Source organism: Medicago truncatula, chromosome 4 (genome assembly GCF_003473485.1).
Source record: "Medicago truncatula cultivar Jemalong A17 chromosome 4, MtrunA17r5.0-ANR, whole genome shotgun sequence".
NCBI classification, from domain to species: Eukaryota; Viridiplantae; Streptophyta; class Magnoliopsida; order Fabales; family Fabaceae; genus Medicago; species Medicago truncatula.
In genome coordinates this window covers 63,438,160-63,458,935 of record NC_053045.1, presented here as the reverse complement: position 1 = coordinate 63,458,935, position 20,776 = coordinate 63,438,160, and the positions used below count along the sequence as shown (strand labels likewise).

General features: G+C 32.9%; 3 protein-coding genes across 3 annotated transcripts; 2 read left to right on the top strand and 1 right to left on the bottom strand.

Moving 5' to 3' along the window:
* Positions 1 to 4,185: 4,185 nt before the first annotated feature.
* On the bottom strand, positions 4,186 to 7,614 carry LOC11439568 (glucan endo-1,3-beta-glucosidase 1). Its single transcript, XM_003610401.4, has 4 exons — positions 7,243 to 7,614; positions 5,847 to 7,151; positions 4,784 to 4,811; positions 4,186 to 4,649 (listed from the first exon to the last, which is right to left on the bottom strand). The coding sequence occupies exons 1-4, from the start codon at positions 7,313 to 7,315 to the stop codon at positions 4,487 to 4,489; spliced, it is 1,569 nt and encodes a 522-aa protein (XP_003610449.1). The 5' UTR covers positions 7,316 to 7,614; the 3' UTR covers positions 4,186 to 4,486.
* Positions 7,615 to 10,076: 2,462 nt separating this feature from the next.
* On the top strand, positions 10,077 to 12,899 carry LOC11435801 (lactoylglutathione lyase GLX1). The gene is made up of 9 exons (XM_024781042.2): positions 10,077 to 10,210; positions 10,336 to 10,427; positions 10,520 to 10,644; positions 11,235 to 11,299; positions 11,390 to 11,602; positions 11,824 to 11,871; positions 11,985 to 12,092; positions 12,194 to 12,346; positions 12,633 to 12,899. The coding sequence occupies exons 2-9, from the start codon at positions 10,336 to 10,338 to the stop codon at positions 12,672 to 12,674; spliced, it is 846 nt and encodes a 281-aa protein (XP_024636810.1). The 5' UTR covers positions 10,077 to 10,210; the 3' UTR covers positions 12,675 to 12,899.
* A 3,072-nt stretch (positions 12,900 to 15,971) lies between these two features.
* Positions 15,972 to 19,595, top strand: LOC11439567 (lactoylglutathione lyase GLX1). The gene is made up of 9 exons (XM_003610398.3): positions 15,972 to 16,102; positions 16,223 to 16,314; positions 16,425 to 16,549; positions 18,099 to 18,163; positions 18,254 to 18,466; positions 18,688 to 18,735; positions 18,849 to 18,956; positions 19,058 to 19,210; positions 19,336 to 19,595. The coding sequence occupies exons 2-9, from the start codon at positions 16,223 to 16,225 to the stop codon at positions 19,375 to 19,377; spliced, it is 846 nt and encodes a 281-aa protein (XP_003610446.1). The 5' UTR covers positions 15,972 to 16,102; the 3' UTR covers positions 19,378 to 19,595.
* The last annotated feature ends 1,181 nt before the right edge of the window (positions 19,596 to 20,776 follow it).

Genomic DNA, 20,776 nt, shown 5'->3' with positions numbered 1-20,776 from the left:
TTTACTTACGTTCAATCTAGGTTAATGTAAATTCAGTTTACGTATGTATATAAGAGGTTAGTGTAAATTCAGTTTACTTACGTTCAATCTAGGTTAATGTAAATTCAGTTTACTTACGTTCAATCTAGGTTAATGTAAATTAAGTTTACTTACGTTCAATCTAGGTTAATGTAAATTCAGTTTACTTACGTTCAATCTAGGTTAATGTAAATTAAGTTTGTAAATTCAGTTTACTTACCTTCAATCTAGGTTAATGTAAATTAAGTTTACTTATGTTCAATTTAGGTTAATGTAAATTAAGTTTACTTATGTTCAATTTACGTTAATGTAAATTTAGTTAATTTGAAATTTTTATTTTAGTTAAAGGGTATATTAATCATTCTGGGGTGTAACTTGTTTTTTTTGGATTTGACTAGCACCAGTCTAATGATACATGATACATAAGTGTAATTATAGTTAAAATTTATAATCACTTTGTATTTCTTGCATATATAATATTTACAATCATACACCATGCATGAATGCGAGAGTCGTATTTAATTGCTTGATAATGATGGAGTTACGTAGTTGATGGTGTTTTCTAAGACTGAAATGTATGACTCTAAAAATCATATTTTATGCATGCGAACAAAGGTGAATCAATTATATGTGATTTATCTAGGATAATGTTTCATGTACACACTTTTTTCCATACATACATTGTACCACTCCATGTGAGAATGTGTGAGAGACAATACATGTGACTTTTTTTGTGTGTGGGGGGACCACAAGGACACTTGTCAAAATTGTGTGTGGGTGTACAAGTGGTACATGCCACCTAAGGTGGTCTATGTATCACTACTCTTTATCTAATATTCAAAATTTAATTTTTTATTCAAATTTAATGACATATCAACTGTGATATTTTATTTTCTTCAATTAATATTCATAACACTCTTTTTTAAGAATATTTGTAAAACATAAAAATAAAATTCTCAATTTTATATCAAGCTCAAAATTAAATTATTGATTATGAGCATCAAAGTTTGATCTCTAATTTTAATAATATTTGTGATGTTTCTTAGAATTAATTGATTATTTATTTTATTTGAAGGGAGAATTAACTGATTATTTATGGAACCCTACCGGTTCCCGGAAAACAAAATGTAAACGTACAATTGTTATTATATATATTAATAAATTTGACTTTTAATTACTCTTTATATTTTTATTTTGTAAATTTGAAACCTAAATTTTTTGTTCAAGCTCCAATATAGTGCATTGATGAAACAACTCTAATGACATAATTACGAGGGACAACATTATTTTATAATTGGTCCATAGCACAAAAATTCTCAAGGTCGATCCTGAATAATGTCGTTCATCATAATGATGTCATTAGAATTGTTTCTGTTGCTTGACCAAAAAAATAATAATTGTTTATGTTGGGATTAGAGTGCGCAAAACGCAATATGCAGAAGTTTAAATTATCTCTTTTTGTGGAACTTGAACGACTTAATTTACCAGCACAACCAGCAACAACAATAAAAAGGAGTAAATACTGTAAATGAGAACACCAAAGTTTTAACGACGAAAACTCCTCTCAATGTGAGAGAATAAAAACCATGAGACCTAGTCCAGCCAAAAACTTCCACTACCACAATAATGGTTACAATCAATGTCTTCATAAATCTCTAGGAACTGACAATCATCAAATAATCACCAACTATGGTGATTCTAACAACCAAAGAACAGACATTAAATAGGTATCCCAACCAGACACAAAGAGAAACTTCGGTAGTTAACTACCGCCGGATTCATCGGCAGTTAACTACCGATGCGTCCTCAACATATGTAGAAACAGAAACCCAGTTTTCATTGCAAACAACTTTTCCAAAACTTCTCTAATTTCTTCAATTCGATTTTGGAGTAAAATTAAGCGAATCAAATTTATTTAATCACAAGTAAGTAGTTTGACTGATTTTTAATCATAATGTTAGTTTGTGTAGGTTTTTTTTTTTATAAAAAATTTGGTAGTTCGCATGTGGTTAAGGTTGATGTAGGAATTGACATTTTGATGATTGTATGTAGTTTATAAATGAATGTAGTTGTTGTAATTGATGTTTGAATGTGTTTTAAGTACAATGTGGTTTTGAATGGTATCAGATGAAGATTATTTGAATATGTTTGACAAAATGAATGCGAATGTTGAGCCATCCAAAGAAGATGCCTCAGACTGATGGAGAGACACTTAGATGTGACGCGGGCGGAGGCAGTGAAAAATTGCAATGAAGAGTATGGTGGTTACATTAGTTATAAGGTGCTGATGAAGTATTATGAGGGCTACCTTGATGCTGCTACCAGATTGTTGCATCTAGGGGATCCACAGGAGCTGGAGAGGGTTATGACTGCTTGTGTGAAGTGTTACCTCCTATACTTGGTTTGATGCTTGCTGTTTGGTGATAAAAGCAACAAACGCATTGAGTTGGTCTGTCTGACGACCATGGAAGACGGCTACACGGGGATGCGTAATTATTCTTGGGGAGGGATGACATTGGCATACCTATACCACTGTCTATCTGAGGCCTCTTTGCATGGAGAGAGAGCTCTTGGGGGAAGCGTGACACTGCTCACTGTAAGAAATTGTCACATTTTAACCTTAACTTTGTTTTTTTGTTTTATTTTTCGTGCGTAATAACTTATAAATGTGATTTGCTTGGTTTGTGCAGGGATGGTTTTTGGCCTATTTTCTTGGCCTTTACAGTGTTGATCCAAATCACAACTATATGGAAAACTATTTGGTTGCGGCGAAGTGGGCATTACAAAAGGGTCATGGAGAGGGGGTGATGTATCGCATATTACTTGATCGTTTGCAGTTTGATGACGTTATGTGGAGGTCGTACGAAGAGCACAGGGACATTCAGGATTTTGAGGAGATTTTCTGGTATTCAGGCTAGGTTACGTGCGGTGTTGTTAAGGTGTATCATCACTTGCCTGAGAGAGTTAGGCGACAGTACAAATACGTCCAGAACATCCCTAGAATCCGACTGATGTTGTTGAGCTGTGATCGGATCAGATTGTGCAGGCACTCCTTGAGTTTCGTACTTACATGATTAAGGAGCCCGATTGAGGTGAGCCAACAAAAGAGGAGACATGGCGGATGGAGGATGGCTATGTACTATGGTACACTAGGGTGACTCACCCTCTGATTTTGCCACTTCTTCCAGGATATCTTCCGAGGCCAGCTAATGAGGAGCAAATCATTGCACAACAGTGGGAGTAGTACGAGGCGAGAGGCTCGCCTGATACTTATGACATGGTTAGTGGTGTTGTTGCCTATGCTGATGAGCAGATGGGTCAGGAGGTGATGAACCCTGAGCAATGGTTTGAGGCCATGCACCATATTAGGGAGCATATCACACCGATATTGACCAAGAGGCGAGGCCGGAGGCCGAGGAGACAACATGCCGATCAGGAGCAGGAGAAGGAGTAGTGTTATGTTGTTAGTTTTAGGCATTGTTAGTTTCATTTTCAAACATTGTTAACTTTGGTTCGTATTTGGTTCACATTATGTATTTTAACTAATGTTGGTACATTTATATTTTATCGTGGTAATTTGCTATCGTGGTACATTTTTATTTGAATCAAATGTTGATAATTTATTATTGTTGTTGATGTGAAAATATTGGAATAGGTTGTGTAACAAGTTTATTATTCTGGACTTCAGGACGCATCGGCAGTTAACTGCTGATGAAAAAGGGATCCGGCGGCAGTTAACTGCCGAGGGGCATTATGGTCTTTTATATGTGTGTTTCAGCATAAACGCATATGTGAACAACAATTTTCCAACTTCCCTATCCAACAGTGCCTTCGTTCTTGCTCTCTCCCATCACCCCTTTCCATAGTATTGATCACTCAATATTCACGCACACGGCCTCTGTACCATACATGTTAGTATTTCTCTTGTTTTTATTGTTTTTCTTTTGGATTTTTTTATTCAAAACGGATTTATTTCTATAGTTACTATTAACAAAGAGCTCTAACAAAGATACTTGATATTCATTCACTTATATTGGAAGATGTTTTTGTCTACAATATTGCTTCCTAAAGTGCTACAACTACTTTCGTACACTTTTTAAGCAAGTGTATCTCTATTTGTACACTTATAATTGCCTGAACTTTTAAAGATAACATTATAAAATTGCATTTCCCAGAGGACACTATGTCATAATACATTATTACAACATTATTACATTATGATGATGAAGGTCACATTGTGATACATACACTAAACAAATTAATTAACAAATGTGATTTCAACAAATACATACGTTAATTACAAGATCCCTGTGAAAATTTATTCACAATACTTTATTAATATTATTAAAAAGGGGAGTATCTATCATAAGCACTAAGTCTAAGATTAGACCTACAGATCATCATTCCTTTTCTCTTACAATCTTAACCTCAACTCTAACACAAAATTCCATAATGGAAAAATTTTGAATTATGAAAGGACCAACAACAATGCGGGGATACATGTTGTCAAGAGAATACGCAAAATATTGTTAACTGTATTTATCTTAATGCTTCTGAACCTTAACTTCTCCCCAGCACTGCTTGTGTGAGTAGAGTTAACCACTTCCTTTGTCTTGTTGCTTACATTCTTGCTGCAATATCACATCAAATGAGACTCACACTTAGATAAAAGATGCAAGTTGTTATATAAATAAAATTCAAGTATTCACATTTTAAGCATAATAAATAAAACAAGAAGGTAAGTTGGCAGATCAATATTTATTACCTTCCAGGAAATTCACAGCTCCCGTGACCTGCAAAGGTATTCCCCACGAATATTATATCAATCACAAGTGTTATTTATTCCTGAAATAGACACAACAAGGAAAAGAAAAAAAAAACATACAAAATTGTGGAGCCCATTTTACACCTATGCAACAATCTATAAAGTATTTGGGATGAGTCTACATACAAGACAATATACAAAACTAAAAAAAATGCAAAGCAAGATCATTATGGATTTGGATTGTGTACAACTTGACTCCACATCTCGACTATTCAATCAAGATTGAACGGTCTAGATTTCAATGCATATTTTAATTTTCTTTTTAATTATAAAATACGAGCTTGAAATCTGAACAGTTCAATCTTAGTCGGATGGTCGAGAAGTGGCTAACTTGACCGCGTCCAATCAAACGGGGTTGTGATAGCACAAATCCCAGTTGTTTCAAAAATTTCTGCTACATGTGAAGGTAATCTAAAAACATGGTCCAGAATCTTTGCTACTGTCAAGAAAAACAAACAGGGTGCTCTATGACAAACCAACATCCAACTCATGGAGAGTGGGAGCCAGTGCTACTACAGTTTCCTCTTTTCATTTCAAATTTCACATAAAATAAGACTAGAGCCAAATTAAAAGTTCCTTTGCAGTGTGTGGGGTTCCACACAGAAATGCATTTCATTTCATGAATCATTACATAACATAGCAATACCTAGTCATAGTTCTACTTTTAAATTATTAACCTTTTTCAAATCATCAGTAAAGTTTGTTACAGTAGTCACAAGCCTTTTATTACTCTCAAAAGAGTTAATTCTTCTTTAGGACCATAAAGTAAGCTAATTAGGCAAAACAACATGAATTTGAGGCCCAGAATAGCCACATCAAACAAAAAGCAGCAACATTGGTCTTCCCTTTCAAAAATCAAGTCAAATTTGATGCTACATTGAATTGAAATCCCAAATTTACCAAAATGTATCAATTAGAAACAACACATTTCAATTAATCATGCATCAAGTTTCCACATTTTGTCAATATGAAATGGCAGAAAGAAATTATAGTAAGCACTTACTGGGATCTGTAGTAGTGATCATAGCAACTCCTTTGAAATCACAGCTCCCAGGAGCCTTCCCTTCTTTCTGGTAATAGCTATCAAAAGCATAAGAAGCATGGTTCTTAACATTATTAGGCTTGTAGCAACTCTCTCCGGGTTGAATCTCCGAACAATTAGCCCTCCCCGGTCCACACGCCCAATCCAAAGCAGCCTGCAATGTCTTCGAATCAAAACCATCCATCGCAATGCAGTATGTCTGATTCGTTGTATCATTCGCCAAAAAAGTTCCAATTCCAGACACATGAAGCAAATAAACCGCCGACATATTGCCATAAAAAAGCCCCCAATTAGCCTCTGAAACCGGTGGAGACCTCAAATCTTCATTAAAAAGCTCATAGATAAAAACACTAGAAGTAGTTTCAGGATTCAAAGGTGTTCCACTATGATCAAAAACATGCTTAATCAAATTAGAATTGTAAGTATCAGCATTATCTTTAGTAGCATAAGGCTCTTTAGAGTCACCCTTACTAGGCCAACCAGTTTCAGTAACAAGAACAACAACATCAGTAACATTAAGATTCTTCATAGAAAAATAAGCAGAATCAATCATTGCATCAAGAACATTAGTATAATGAAGCAAAGTATTAGGATCCACCATTTCTTTACTAGGAGTGACAGGTCTAAAAAGTGCATTATCCAAAGGAACAACACCTTTGTTCTGCATGAATACATAATAAGGATAAAGATTCATCATCAAAGGAGATTCAGTCTTAGAAAGAAACTGGAGAATAGGAAGAAGAACAGACACAAGGGTTTGGTTGAAAAAAGCTTGAGAAGGTGGAAATGGATCAAGAATAACAGAAGCAGCATGAGGAGTTGAAACTTTGATTTGTTGATGAAGATTTGAAGAAACAAGAGCATTGTAAAGAGACTCCATAGCAGGAAGAAGAAGAGGAGCAGAAGAAGGAACAGTGGTGAGAACCTCGTCACCGACGGAGATTCCAGTGATTAATGTTTGAGGGTAATAAGCAACAACGTTTCTTTGGATCCATGAAGCTGCTGTTGTGTTGGAAGAACCAATTGCTAGAAGTTGATTATTTGGGACACTAATGATGACACGAATTTTGGTACCAGACAAAGATTTAAGGATGTCTGGATTTGCATCATAGATACGAACATGTGTTATTTTTTGTAACTTGAGAAATGAAACTATGTCTGAAGTTGATGCCATGTTTTCTACGTCTGTTCCAATGTTAACACCAATGAAAGGTCCTCTTTCTTGTTCTTCATTTTCTAGTTTTATCTGGAAATGTGAACTTTCACCTGCAAAAAAAAAAAAAAAAAAAAAAAAGAGTTGATTATTGTTTGATTAAGAGAAAATTGAATGAATGAAGAGAAAATTAGTTGATTATACCTGGGATGGAAATGGAGAGGAAGGAAAACGAGAGGATGGAAAAGAGAAGGATGAGATTGTTAAAATTCGCCATTGGAATTGAAAAGGAGTGTGTGGTTGTTCAGTTCTTCATCCTCTACTTCTTCTGCTTCAACTAAAGAACCTTGCATTATTTCTCATCAATAATATATTATTTTTAGTTCTTGAATAAAAAAAATAAAATATTTAATGATGTTTGGTTTGAGTGGCTGAACAGAAGAAGAAGAGAAGAGGAGAAGATCTAGAGAAAGGGTTAAGAAGATCTGGCAAGTGAGGAGTGGGAAGGGATTGTACTCACTAACTTCCTACTGGTCTATAGTCTATACTGCTTTCTTGTGAGTCTTGAAGATTCGTTGCTCATGCTTTCTCTAAAGTACCCTTCAACTTAAAGTCCACATTAAAGGACTAATTAATAAAAGTAAGCCACGATTTAGTATATTACAAAGCAGACTTTCATGATTTTTCCTTTCTAAAGTACTGTAGATATTTTAATTTAAGATGTAATCTACCATCTATTTTATTTTTAATTACATAGATATAGTTATAGAAAGTTTAAATGAATTAGGCTTAAAGTTCAATATGGTCAAACTAATAGTTAACTGATAGGGGGAGTTAAACTCATGATCACAGTTAAATCAAGTATTATTATTTAGACAATCTTCATTGTCATTTTATTTTTCTATTCTGTATTATTTTTTCTCTCTGTTTTCTTTCTTACTTCTTTGTTATTATTATTATATTTTTACTTAATTTTCTTTCTTACTTCTGTGTTATTATTATTTTCGCTTAATTTTTTCTTTCTGTTTTTTTTTTTTTATCTATCATTTTTCCCTCTATTACTTTCATTTTTTCATTTCCTTTTTTCTTTTGATTTATCTTCTCTAAATCTCATAAACGACTTGTTAACATGTTGTTAGATTGGTCATCTTAGATATCATAAATAATTGATTTGAAGGAACACATGTAAATATATTTGAGAATTACTCTTCTCCTTTTTAAAATTGCTCATGTTCTTAATTACGTGAGTTAACTTACATTCGACTTTTCAACACGTTAGCACGTGAATTGCAAAAACAAGGGTTGTCGGTATATTTTCTTGTATTTGGATTAAATCAAACACTTTGGACCTCAAATTAGGAAGATTTCACCCCTACCTACAAAAAATAAGAAAATTTCAATTTTACCTATTTGACTTCACACCTGCAAAACATTATTTCCTGTACATCAAGTTTTTTGCGGTTAACTCAAATGTCAATTAATAGTTCGTAAGCAAACTCAAATTCAAGCCCTCGACGAAAAGAAAAAATAATGAACCCAATAACAACTCTCTGTTGTTGTTGATCACCGAACCTCAATAATAATTCATAAAAAGCTTTAATTTTTGTTGGTTTTCATTAACACAATTTTATTACTTGAAATATTGAAACATGTAATCCTCATAAAAAAGAAAAGGAAATCATAGCCGAAAAATCAGCAATCATTTGAATGATTTGCAGGTGGTAATTGGCATGGTCATCATCGAAATACAGAGGTAAAATGAGGAAAAAGATGAACCAAGAGATGACAATGGGTACCAATGGATATGGTACTACATTGCCCATCTCCATACCATGTTTGTAAAAAATATTAGTTTCGGCTAAGTGTTCATATCGTCATTCATTACCAGCACTTTAAATGTGAAAACATAAAAAAAAAAAAAAACACCACAATTGAAATAAAATTATTAATCAAAAAATTTCAAATCTAACTCATAAAATAATATAAATAAGTACATGCGGGTTGTGGGGTTGTGCAATATAGTGTATTTACCAACACTCATACCCATTAAAAGTTGCGAATAATTACCAGAACCTAAGCCCATAAAAGCGGAGTTTCATCCTACCATTGCGGATATTCTTTGTGAGTATCCATTATGTTCAAGTTCAATTGCCATCCCTAAGCGACATCATTATCCTATTTGATCAAATTCTATATTTGGTATTAAAAACGGCAAATATAGAGGAATCGCGATCTTCCGATGGTTGATTATTTTTGGTTTGGGATCAACATTCTATATCTAATCGACGAAGAATAGTTTTGTGGGGTTAAGTAAAATGAGAAAAGGGGTAAAATTATTATTATTATTATTATTATTATTATTATTTATGATTTATAAATAATAGTAATTATCATTCTGTACACTTGCTAAAAGTTTATCATTATGTACCAACATTTTCTTATGGTCCTTCAAAAAAAATAAAAATTCTTATGGTAAATAAGAACCCTCCTTATATATTGTTATAGGTGGCATTTAGTTTCGTTATAATTATTGGAAAATGTTACATGAACATCCTTTAATCATACACTCTATTGTACACCCCATGCATTAAGGATATTTTGGTAAATTCATCTCACAACCATACTTTCTCTTTCATCTCCTCTCCCTTTTCCTTGCCACATGTCAGGATTTTGTGTGGGTGTAAGAGGTGTATTGCCACATGGGGGTGTACATGTATCACCACTCATAATTATTTACCTCCCTTATTTTCATAGGTTTTCTCCACCAGAGTATGTCGACACCGGTCCCAACCGAAACATAAAACATGTTTTGTTCTCTTGCGTGAACAACATTTTGTGTGTTATTGTGTGTTATTTGAACAACAATTTGTGTAAAGTAAAAATATAAGAGAGAAAGTTGTTACAAAATGGTGTATAAATGTCATTTCTATTTTTTTTGGTAGTGTAATTGTCATTTATCTTCTAAAATATCTCAACTGTTTTTGACAAACGTTTATATTGAGAACAGTATTATTATGTTTTGACATAATTGATGGTATGCCACGTTTGACACGTTGGCTTATAAAATATTAATATGTGTGAACTTTTTGATTATAAAATGTAGCAAAAACTAGCAATAAGATAGTTATCCTTACCGACAGACATCCCACACTCACTCTCCCACTTAGTAGTGGTTAGTTAACACTTTTGTCTTTGCTGATTGCATGTGTTTGAGCTGAGATCAAATGCTTATTTATGGTTTGGTTATAGGAATGTGTTTGTGTTTTATTGCCTTAATTACTTTTGCTTGTGTTGCAGATGGCTGAGATTGATTTGGAATGGCCAAAGAAAGACAACCGTCGTTTGCTTCATGTTGTTTATCGTGTTGGTGACCTTGAACGCACCATTAAGTATGTTTAACTTTTGTTAGATTATTGATTGCATGCTTAAAATACATACCATCATCATATTCATATTCATGTCTTGGATATGGTTCTTTCAGGTTTTATACTGAGGCTCTTGGGATGAAACTTTTGAGGCAGAGAGATGTTCCTGAGGAGAAATATGCCAATGCTTTTCTTGGATTTGGCGATGAACAATCCCATTTTGTTGTTGAATTAACATATAGTATGTTACTCACTCACTCACTTTACTTGCCCTTATTTCTCTTCATTAGTTTTAGGATTAATTATGTTTTTACTTTTTTTAGTCCCTATAAAATTATGATGGTTTAAGCTTAGTTCCTATGCAATTTTTTTTTTTTTTTTTTTTTTTTAATTTTGCTTATCCTTTTTAAAAATGATTGTGTTTAGTCACTTACTAATTTTATTTTATTTTTAATTTTTGTTTATCCTTTTTTAAAGATGAGTGTTTTTTTCTTTTGGTTTCAAAGAATCTAGTGACGAAACAGTTTCACACTAAGTGCAGAGAAGTGGAGAATTGCGGATTAGAATTTGCTTCCCAACATATCAAACATCCCTCCAGCCTGAACCGTACTTATGGGACAAAAATGAGTGTTTTTAGTCAAGAAAATAGGACTAAAATTGAACAAAATTTATGTAAGACTAAACTTGAAAATTTGTCTTATTTTATTTTGTTAACTTAGTTATGCGGAATTAGGTACTATTGATGTTATTACTATTTTTTTCTTATCACATGGATTTATTTTCTTTGAATTCTTATAAACTGTTTAATTACGTGATCTTATTAATTGTTAGATTATGGGGTGACTTCGTATGATGTTGGAGATGGCTTTGGACATTTTGCAATTGCAACTCAAGATGTAAGACAAGAGTATTCTAACTTCACATAAGCTTGTGATTTGTGAAGAGAATGAACATTGTAATTAACATTGCTTCAATTTTTATTTTAGGTTTACAAATTGGTTGAGCACATTCGTGCTAAAGGTGGAAACATCACAAGGGAGGCTGGTCCAGTTCAAGGTGGGACAACTGTTATTGCCTTTGTGAAGGATCCTGATGGCTACACTTTTGCACTTGTTCAAAGACCTATAGTTCACGACCCATTCTGTCAAATAAGTCTCCGCGTTGGTGATTTAGAACGTGCCATAAAGTTTTATGAAAAGGTAACAATCGAAGATATTCTAGGAAGAACAAGTATGATATGATTTCCTGTGTGTGAAGAGTCAAGATTAGTACTTGTACTATTTGATAGCTTTTGGTTGTATGTACAAAATAGAATCAGAGAATTGTATTTGATGAGTTATGATTTAATTATGCATTATTTAAACCAAATGTGGTTTATTAACCGATGCTATATATGTTCTTATGGATCATATTTACATAGGCTTTGGGCTTGAAGGTGGTGAGGAAGGTTGATAATCCTGAGAACAAGGTGATGTTTCCTCATGCCTTTTTCTTTGCAATGTGACTGACATTCTAATCAGAAAGCATAGATTATACAACTACAATAGAAACACATGTTTTAATTTGTTGCATGTCCTACAGTACACTATTGCTATACTTGGGTATAAAGAGGAGGACGACGCAACTGTGTTGGAGTTGACATATAATTATGGTGTCACCGAATACTCTAAGGGAACTGCTTATGCACAGGTTAGTTCATAAGTTAAATTATATGACCTTGAAGCTTAAACTAGCTTTCTGCGCAGCTCTGTCCTGTTAATGGTAAAATATGTTTCATGTGTCTATGACAGATTGCTGTTGGTACTGATGATGTCTACAAGAGTGCTGATGTAGTCAACCTAGTAACGCAAGAGCTTGGAGGGAAGATCACTCGGCAACCAGGGCCAATTCCCGGCCTTAACACAAAAGTCGTTTCTTTTTTAGATCCAGATGGATGGAAAACTGTAAGTTCATTTTTCCCTTTGCTTCTATTGAAGAGTATGATTGCAATTTATATCTATTTAATTGTATTTGTGGAAAGCCTCTTTACTTCCATCCTCATTTTTGTAAAATTGTATATTTATTTTCAAATTCTCATAATCTTTCTTTCTCCTGTTATCCTCAGATTCCTCACCTTCCCTTTCCTCCAAACTCTCGTACAAAACCTTAGTGTTCGGTCAGTGAATGACCACATGACAAATGCATCAATGCCTAGAGGTTTCTAACATCATGTTAATTTTTTGTGTGTAGGTGTTAGTTGACAATGAAGATTTCCTGAAGGAACTGGAGTGAAGAGCGAGCTAACAAGAAATAAGTAGCAGTCCTAGGTAGTGACACTAGGGTAGTGCTTGTGTGAACAATAAAACGGTCTCGCAATGTTTATCGACGATCAATTATGTTTATTATCGTGTTTACTTTCATGTGGTTGTGTAATAATCTATTTTAAAGCACACTTAACACACTCCTTCTGCATGTTAATCTACTACTATTATTAATCTTTTGATTTATGATCTGTCACATATTGAGTTTCTTTTAGCAATGGAACCACATCTCATCCCAATTTGGAGGAATGAGACGAAAGCAACCATAATCCATTACTTCTATTTTATATGCATTCATATAAAAGTGTATGGAATATATATAAGTTACATACTATAAATCATTCATTTAATCCATTTATAATTGAAGTTGAACTAATAACTCCCACTTATTTTAGTTCAAGTGTGAGTGAGTAATTAAACGGATTAAAAACAACATTGGAGGTACTATGCAAATTCCAAACAACACCTAAGGATGTCAACGGGGTCGATGGGGGTACTCCTCTGCTTCTTAGATGGGGTTGCATACTCTCTAGGAGTGCGTTCCTCAGCCATATCGTTTTTGTTTTTGTGTGTTTCTTCTTCTTTCGTCGAAGAACCTCTCAATCTCAGGAACAAATTCTCTAAGACTTTTGGTTCTTCGTATTCTAGAATTAAAAACTCCAAAAGTTGAAAGAAAAAAAAAAAAAGGAAAAAAAAGGGAATTCAGTCTAACCGATGCTAAAAAGTTAATCAATATTACTAACTCCTCGACAGCGGCGCTAAAAACTTGATGTGTAAAATCCGCAAGTGCACGGTTTTATCAAAGTAGTAAAGGTATAGTTTCGCAGGGAGTTATTGTAATTATTGATTTTCTTTTCAATTGTGATAAGCTGAAAAGTTTAAGGTTTAGAAGTTTAGCAAATTTGGTGTTTATAAAATAATAAAAAGCGTCTCGGAATTATTGGTTCATCATAATGACAAATTACTCACAATCCAAACCTATATTTTCCTCTAAAATTAAATCCGTTTCTAAAGACAAGTTTCTCTAATGTATTTCATGGTTCCTTTCAGAATCCATGATTGTGTTTCAATAACAATCACGCCTACTCTCATGGTTGATTGTTATTGAAACCCTTTAATAGCGAAACTTATTGCCTCAATACTTCACAAGACTATTCATTTGGGGTGTTCCCATCAAGTTTTGTGTCGTCTTGTCTAATTTCATTTGTTCCAATATCAAACTTCATCTTTCGATCCTTCGTTTGATATTTGAGATGATGAAATAACAACTAGAGAAATGATATTTGTACAACCAATTTGTGACAACTTTTGTACAACTTTATCTCTCATACTCACATGATGATCTTATCCTCTCTCTTCCTTTTTCTCTCTCCATTGCTTTTGACCAATAAGAAGAGAGAAAAACAAGGTTATCACTAAAGTTGTTATGGAATAGGTGTACAAATATCATTGCTCTAACAACTATCAAACTTCACATTTCGGTCCTTCGTTTAATACTTGTTACTGAGTTTGAAAACGATGAAATTAGATTAGAAAATAGATTTAAATAAGATTAGGGTTCTAGGCTTGATTTGATAGGAATTAAGTCATTAGACTCATCCAACAATCCCAAAACAAGGAAATCTACTCACTCATATTCATCGTAGACAAAGAGATTAAAGAGATGGAGAAGAAATACATGAGAGTAAACAACTGAAAGTAAGAGTGCAGAATTATAAAGAACAAGAAAATAAAAGAACTTTGATTCAAAAGAAATAATTGTCGTAGAGAATTCCCAAGATTCAAAGATGAATAAACAAGTCCGATGGCTCCTCAATTCATAGCGAGAGGAACATCATAAATTAGCACTAAATCGGAACATAAATTTGCACTAAATCAGCACATAAATATGCACCAAATGAGAACATAAATATGCACAAAATCAGCACATAAATATGACAAAATTTCCCTCTTTTTAGCTTTCATCTCAAACAAGCTTCAATCATGCATCTTAATCCATTCTTTTGTTCAAAGACTTGATCATCCATCATTTGTGATCCTGAAAATAAATAAATAAAAAACAAATTTGAAGTACCAAAGTTCTAAAAAGAAATTAAAACACATAAAATTCTACTAAAATAAACACTTAAAAACCTACAATTATTGACTTAGCACTGAGATGAGATAAGGAAACTCTAGCAATGTTATGAGCTACCCTATTTTTTTGCCTCCTGACATAAAACACATAATAATTACTGTGGATTACTAATAAAGTCTTACATCTACCTGTTATATCTCCAAACCGATTAAGCAAATAGTTCTATATGAATAGATTAGAGTGGATTTTTTTAAAGAACATTTTTTTTAATGGATGGTTTCCATCAATCAATCACTATTCAAAATCATTCATTCATTAAAATTACCATCTTTAGAGTGTGTTTGGATGGATGAATGTTTTGAGGAAATATAATATTTTGAGGGAATTCAACTACTTTAAGGTGAATTTTATTGTTAGAGTTCCGTATCCAACATTTTCTTATGGTAAATAAGAACTCTCCTTAAATATTGTTGTAAATTTACCTCCATTATTTTCATATGTTTTCTCCACTCGAGTATGTCAACACCGATCCCAACCGAAGCTTAAAACAAGTTTTGTTCTGTTGCGTGAGTCTAGTTCATATTTGAGAAATGATATTTTTACATAATTTTTTAATAACTCTGTAACACATATGTTATATTTTCTTTTCCTTTCTTCTCTCTATTTTTTTTTTTATAGAAAAAAATTATCATAAAAATTGTCTCAAATGTTGTTTAAATATCATATCTTTTATCCCGTGAGCATAGCTCAGTTGGTAGAACAATGCATTATTATATGCAGGGGTCGGAGTTCGAATCCCGAACATCCTATATTCACCTTATAAGATGAATTCTAACCATTAGACTAACTGAACGAAAAAAAATATCAATCACTTTTAAAATACCTCAGCCGTTTTTGAGAAACGTTTATATTGATAACAATATAATTATATTTTGAAATAATTGATGGTGGCATGGTGCTACGTTTGACACGTTGGCTTATAAAATAATATTTTTTTATACTTGGTGTGAACTTTTTTGATAATAAAATATGAGCAATGTTCTAAAAAAAAAAAAATGAGCAATGTTATTTGAACAATCCTTTATTGTGATAACTTCTTATACAACTAAATTATATAAATGGATTTAGATAGTGACACAAAAATCAAAGTAATAAAGAGAGAAAGTAAAAGGACAATGTGAATATGAGAGAGAAAATTATAATAAAAGTTGACAAAAAATGGTTGTTTAAATATAATTTCTCATAAAATATAGAAAAACTAGCGATAAGATATTTATCCTTACCAACAGACATCCCTCACTCACTCACTCCTCTGTTCAGTGGTTAGTTAACACGTTTATCTTGGCTGATTGCATGTTTTTGAGCTTATTTATGGTTTGGTTATGTGAATGTGTTTGTGTTGCACTGTTTTATTGCCTTAATTGATTTTGCTTGTGTTGCAGATGGCTGAGATTGATTTGGAATGGCCAAAGAAAGACAACCGTCGTTTGCTTCATGTTGTTTATCGTGTTGGTGACCTTGAACGCACCATTAAGTATGTTTAACTTTTGTTAGATTATTGATTGCATGCTTAAAATACAAACCATCATCATAATCATATTCATATTCATATTCATATTCATGTCTTGGATATGGTTCTTTCAGGTTTTATACTGAGGCTCTTGGGATGAAACTTTTGAGGCAGAGAGATGTTCCTGAGGAGAAATATGCCAACGCTTTTGTTGGATTTGGTGATGAACATTCCCATTTTGCTGTTGAATTAACATATAGTATGTTACTTAGCTACTCACCCTTTAATTTCCTTTTTATATTTATTATTTCTCTTCATTATTTATGGGCATTTGTGTGTAATTTAGTTTCATTGTTTTGGTTGGTGCTTTTAATTGTCGGACTCTCACTTTGTAAATATTTGCAAGTGTTTCTCTTTCTGCACGCCTTGTGTGGGGTGATTCACCGTTGTTTATTATATATATCATTTTGATTTGTTAAAAAAAAAAGATTAATTATGTTTTTATTTTAGTTCCTGTTTAAGCTTAGTTCCTATATATGTAAATTTTATAAATTGAATTAAGGCATAAATGCATTTGTGATCCCTTAACAATTTTGATTTTGGCCCTTAAAAAAAAAAATAATAAATTTTACCACTTAATTTTATAAAACGCTGCAAAGCTGATGAGAAGAACATGGGGCCAAAATCGCAACTTTTTGTAAAGATAAAGAGTCGAAATATCTTATTTCCCTAAAGATAAAGGGTAAAAAAACATATTTTCCTAAAGTTAGAGGGTCAAAAGAGCATATTTTTCTTGGTGTCGAGTCTCGAACCGAGTTCCTTGAGGTTGAAGAGAGTTTCTCTCAACCAAATGACTTCTCGGGATACAGGCAAGAGTACATTTCTCTAAAGATAGATGAATTATTATTATTTTTTTATTAGAAGGCCAAAATTGCAATGAGAAAACTGCATATTTAAACCTTGAATTAACACATAGTCGTCCTACATAAATTTTGTTCAATTTTAGTCCCCTATTTTGCTTGGAGCAAACCACCAATTTGGTCCATGTCTTTACAAGTGACTCTCAAATTAGTCTCTGAATCTATTAATATTTCAAAAGAGTCTGTGTCTTTGTCAAAAGTTTCTCAATTAATTCCCCGTCTCTATGTTTTTGTCACATGGATATGGACTTAATTGAGAAACTTTTGACAAAGACATTGACTATTTTGAAATATTGTCAAAAGTTTCTCAATTAGACTTCTTTCTCTTCTTTTTTTGTCACATGATAAGAGATTTAATTGAAAAACTTTTGACAAAGACAATGACTATTTTGAAATATTAATAGAGTCAGTGACTAAATTGAAAGTGACTTATAAAGACACGACCAATTTGGTGGTTTACTCATTTTGCTCGACTAAAACACTTTTTTTTTTGTTGCAAAAAGTGATTGTTTTTAGTCACTTACACAAGATGGGTGTTTTCAAAGAGCTTAGTGACAAAACTCATACACTAAGTGCAGAGAAACGGAAAATCGTGAATTATAACCTTCTCTCCCAACAGATCAAATGTCTCTCTAGTCTTTTATCATTTGAATTGTATTTATTGGACAAAAATGAGTGTTTCAGTCTAGCAAAATAGGACTAAACTTGAAAAATCGTCTATTTTCTAAGGACTTTTTGTATGGATGAATTTTATAAGAAATAAAAACATATTTAACTCCTATTGTTATTTTTGCTAGCCTAATTATCACTATTTTTTTTTTACTACATGGATTTATTTTCTTTGAATTCTTGTAAACTGTTTAATTATACGATTTTATTAATTGTTAGATTATGGGGTGACTTCGTATGATGTTGGAGATGGCTTTGGACATTTTGCAATTGCAACTCAAGATGTAAGACAAGAGTATTCTAACTTCACATAAGCTTGTGATTTGTGAAGAGAATGAACATTGTAATTAACATTGCTTCAATTTTTATTTTAGGTTTACAAATTGGTTGAGCACATTCGTGCTAAAGGTGGAAATATCACAAGGGAGGCTGGTCCAGTTCAAGGTGGGACAACTGTTATTGCCTTTGTGAAGGATCCTGATGGCTACACTTTTGCACTTGTCCAAAGACCTATAGTTCACGACCCATTCTGTCAAATAAGTCTTCGCGTTGGTGATTTAGAACGTGCCATAAAGTTTTATGAAAAGGTAACAATCGAAGATATTCTAGGAAGAACAAGTATGATATGATTTCCTGTGTGCGAAGAGTCAAGATTAGTACTTGTACTATTTGATAGCTTTTGGTTGTATGTACAAAATAGAATCAGAGAATTGTATTTGATGAGTTATGATTTAATTATGCATTATTTAAACCAAATGTGGTTTATTAACCGATGCTATATATGTTCTTATGGATCATATTTACATAGGCTTTGGGCTTGAAGGTGGTGAGGAAGGTTGATAATCCTGAGAACAAGGTGATGTTTCCTCATGCCTTTTTCTTTGCAATGTGACTGACATTCTAATCAGAAAGCATAGATTATACAACTACAATAGAAACACATGTTTTAATTTGTTGCATGTCCTACAGTACACTATTGCTATACTTGGGTATAAAGAGGAGGACGACGCAACTGTGTTGGAGTTGACATATAATTATGGTGTCACCGAATACTCTAAGGGAACTGCTTATGCACAGGTTAGTTCATAAGTTAAATTATATGACCTTGAAGCTTAAACTAGCTTTCTTCGTGTTTATGTACCATTGATGGTAAAATATGTTTCATGTGTCTATAACAGATTGCCATTGGTACTGATGATGTCTACAAGAGTGCTGATGTAGTCAACCTAGTCACACAAGAGCTTGGAGGGGAGATCACTCTGCAACCAGGGCCAATTCCTGGCCTTAACACAAAGGTCACTTCCTTTTTAGATCCAGATGGATGGAAAACTGTAAGTTTGTGTTTCCTCCAAACTCCCGTACAAAACCTTAGTGGTCGGTCGTTCGGTGAACGACCACATTACAAATGCATCAATGCCTATAGGTTTCTAATATCATGTTTAATTTTTTTGTGTAGGCGTTGGTTGACAATGAAGATTTCCTGAAGGAACTGGAGTGAAGAGCGAGCTAACAAGAAATAAGTAGCAGTCCTAGGTAGTGACACTAGGGTAGTGCTTGTGTGAACAATAAAACGGTCTCGCAATGTTTATCGGCGATCATTATGTTTATTATTGTGTTAACTTTCATGTGGTTGTGTAATAATCTATTTTAAAGCACACTTAACACTCCTTTTGCATGTTAATCTACTACTATTATTAATATTTTGATTTATGATCAGTCACATAGTGAGTTTCTTTTAGCAATGGAACCACATCTCATCTCATCCCAATTTGAAGAAATGAGATGAAAGCATCCATAATCTATTATTTATATTTTATATGCATTCATATAAAAGTGCATGGAGTATACAAATTGATAGAGATGTGAGAAAGGTGAGGTAGAGAGTATTTGAGATGAAATGAAAAGATTATAAAGAAATATTTGAAACGAACTAAAATAAATAAAGAGAAAATGTGAATTTATAAATATTTAATCTAAGCACAATCAAAAACTTTTCTTCTTCTTTTGCAGTTAGTCCTCAGGTCTTTAGAAGAAGGGGATCTTAATAATTCGAAGTTAGATCGAAAGATAAGTATATCCTTAGTAATTGTCGACGGGGTCGGTGGGGGTACTCCTCTGCTTTCTGTCCCCACCCGTCAAAATATCGCAACAACACTCTTTCATTTTTCGTTTCAAAAAGTTTTCCCGTCCCCATAATCTTTGTGGGGATCCCATCAACATAAAAAAAGGTCAAATTTCATTTATATTTAAATAAATGGTAGTAAAAAAATTTAAAATTTAACCATAATAAAACAAATAAAGCATTATGATATTATTGTTATCTTGTGACAAAAATAAAAATCACATATAAAATACTTGAACATATTTTGGAATGCTCGTAATAACATGATCTTTAAATCACATATAAAATACTTGAACATATTTTGGAATGCTCGTAATAACATGATCTTTAATAACGTCCAAACTACAATTAGAGAGCTTATTGAAAAAGTTAAATTCCATTCTTATTCGTGGCTGAAAGCTAACAAAGCCACTTTTGTGTATGGTTCTCAGAGATGGTGGTTGGACCCGTTACTTTGACTGGGTATCGACTGACCTTTATTTTTGTAATTCTTATCTGACAGATTGTATCTTGGGATGGTCTTTTTAGTACATCTTATGCTAAAAAAAGGCACTGTTGTGTTTATAAATTCCATTTTTGTTTCTAAAAAAAAACTTGAACATATACATACAAATGTTATTTTTAGTAAATTGTTGAGGGACAAATGGTATAAATTGGGGTGTCTTTTTCCCATCTTTGATCCTTGTCCCGTTGGAACTCCAAATGAGACAATGCTCATACGATAATCTTCATTTACAAGTATAAATTGACATCCCTAACCTAAATATATGATCAC

Bases quoted from the DNA above. Each gene is read 5' to 3' on its own strand.
- LOC11439567 (XM_003610398.3), top strand. From the start codon at position 16,223: ATGGCTGAGATTGATTTGGAATGGCCAAAGAAAGACAACCGTCGTTTG. The intron at 16,315-16,424 runs GTATGTTTAACT...TGGTTCTTTCAG, and splicing joins GACCTTGAACGCACCATTAA to GTTTTATACTGAGGCTCTTG. The intron at 18,164-18,253 runs GTAAGACAAGAG...TTTTTATTTTAG, and splicing joins TTGCAATTGCAACTCAAGAT to GTTTACAAATTGGTTGAGCA.
- LOC11435801 (XM_024781042.2), top strand. From the start codon at position 10,336: ATGGCTGAGATTGATTTGGAATGGCCAAAGAAAGACAACCGTCGTTTG. The intron at 11,872-11,984 runs GTGATGTTTCCT...CATGTCCTACAG, and splicing joins TTGATAATCCTGAGAACAAG to TACACTATTGCTATACTTGG. The intron at 12,093-12,193 runs GTTAGTTCATAA...TGTCTATGACAG, and splicing joins AGGGAACTGCTTATGCACAG to ATTGCTGTTGGTACTGATGA.
- LOC11439568 (XM_003610401.4), bottom strand. From the start codon at position 7,315: ATGGCGAATTTTAACAATCTCATCCTTCTCTTTTCCATCCTCTCGTTT. The intron at 7,152-7,242 runs GTATAATCAACT...TTTTTTTTGCAG, and splicing joins CCTCTCCATTTCCATCCCAG to GTGAAAGTTCACATTTCCAG. The intron at 4,650-4,783 runs GTAATAAATATT...GTGATATTGCAG, and splicing joins AGCTGTGAATTTCCTGGAAG to CAAGAATGTAAGCAACAAGA.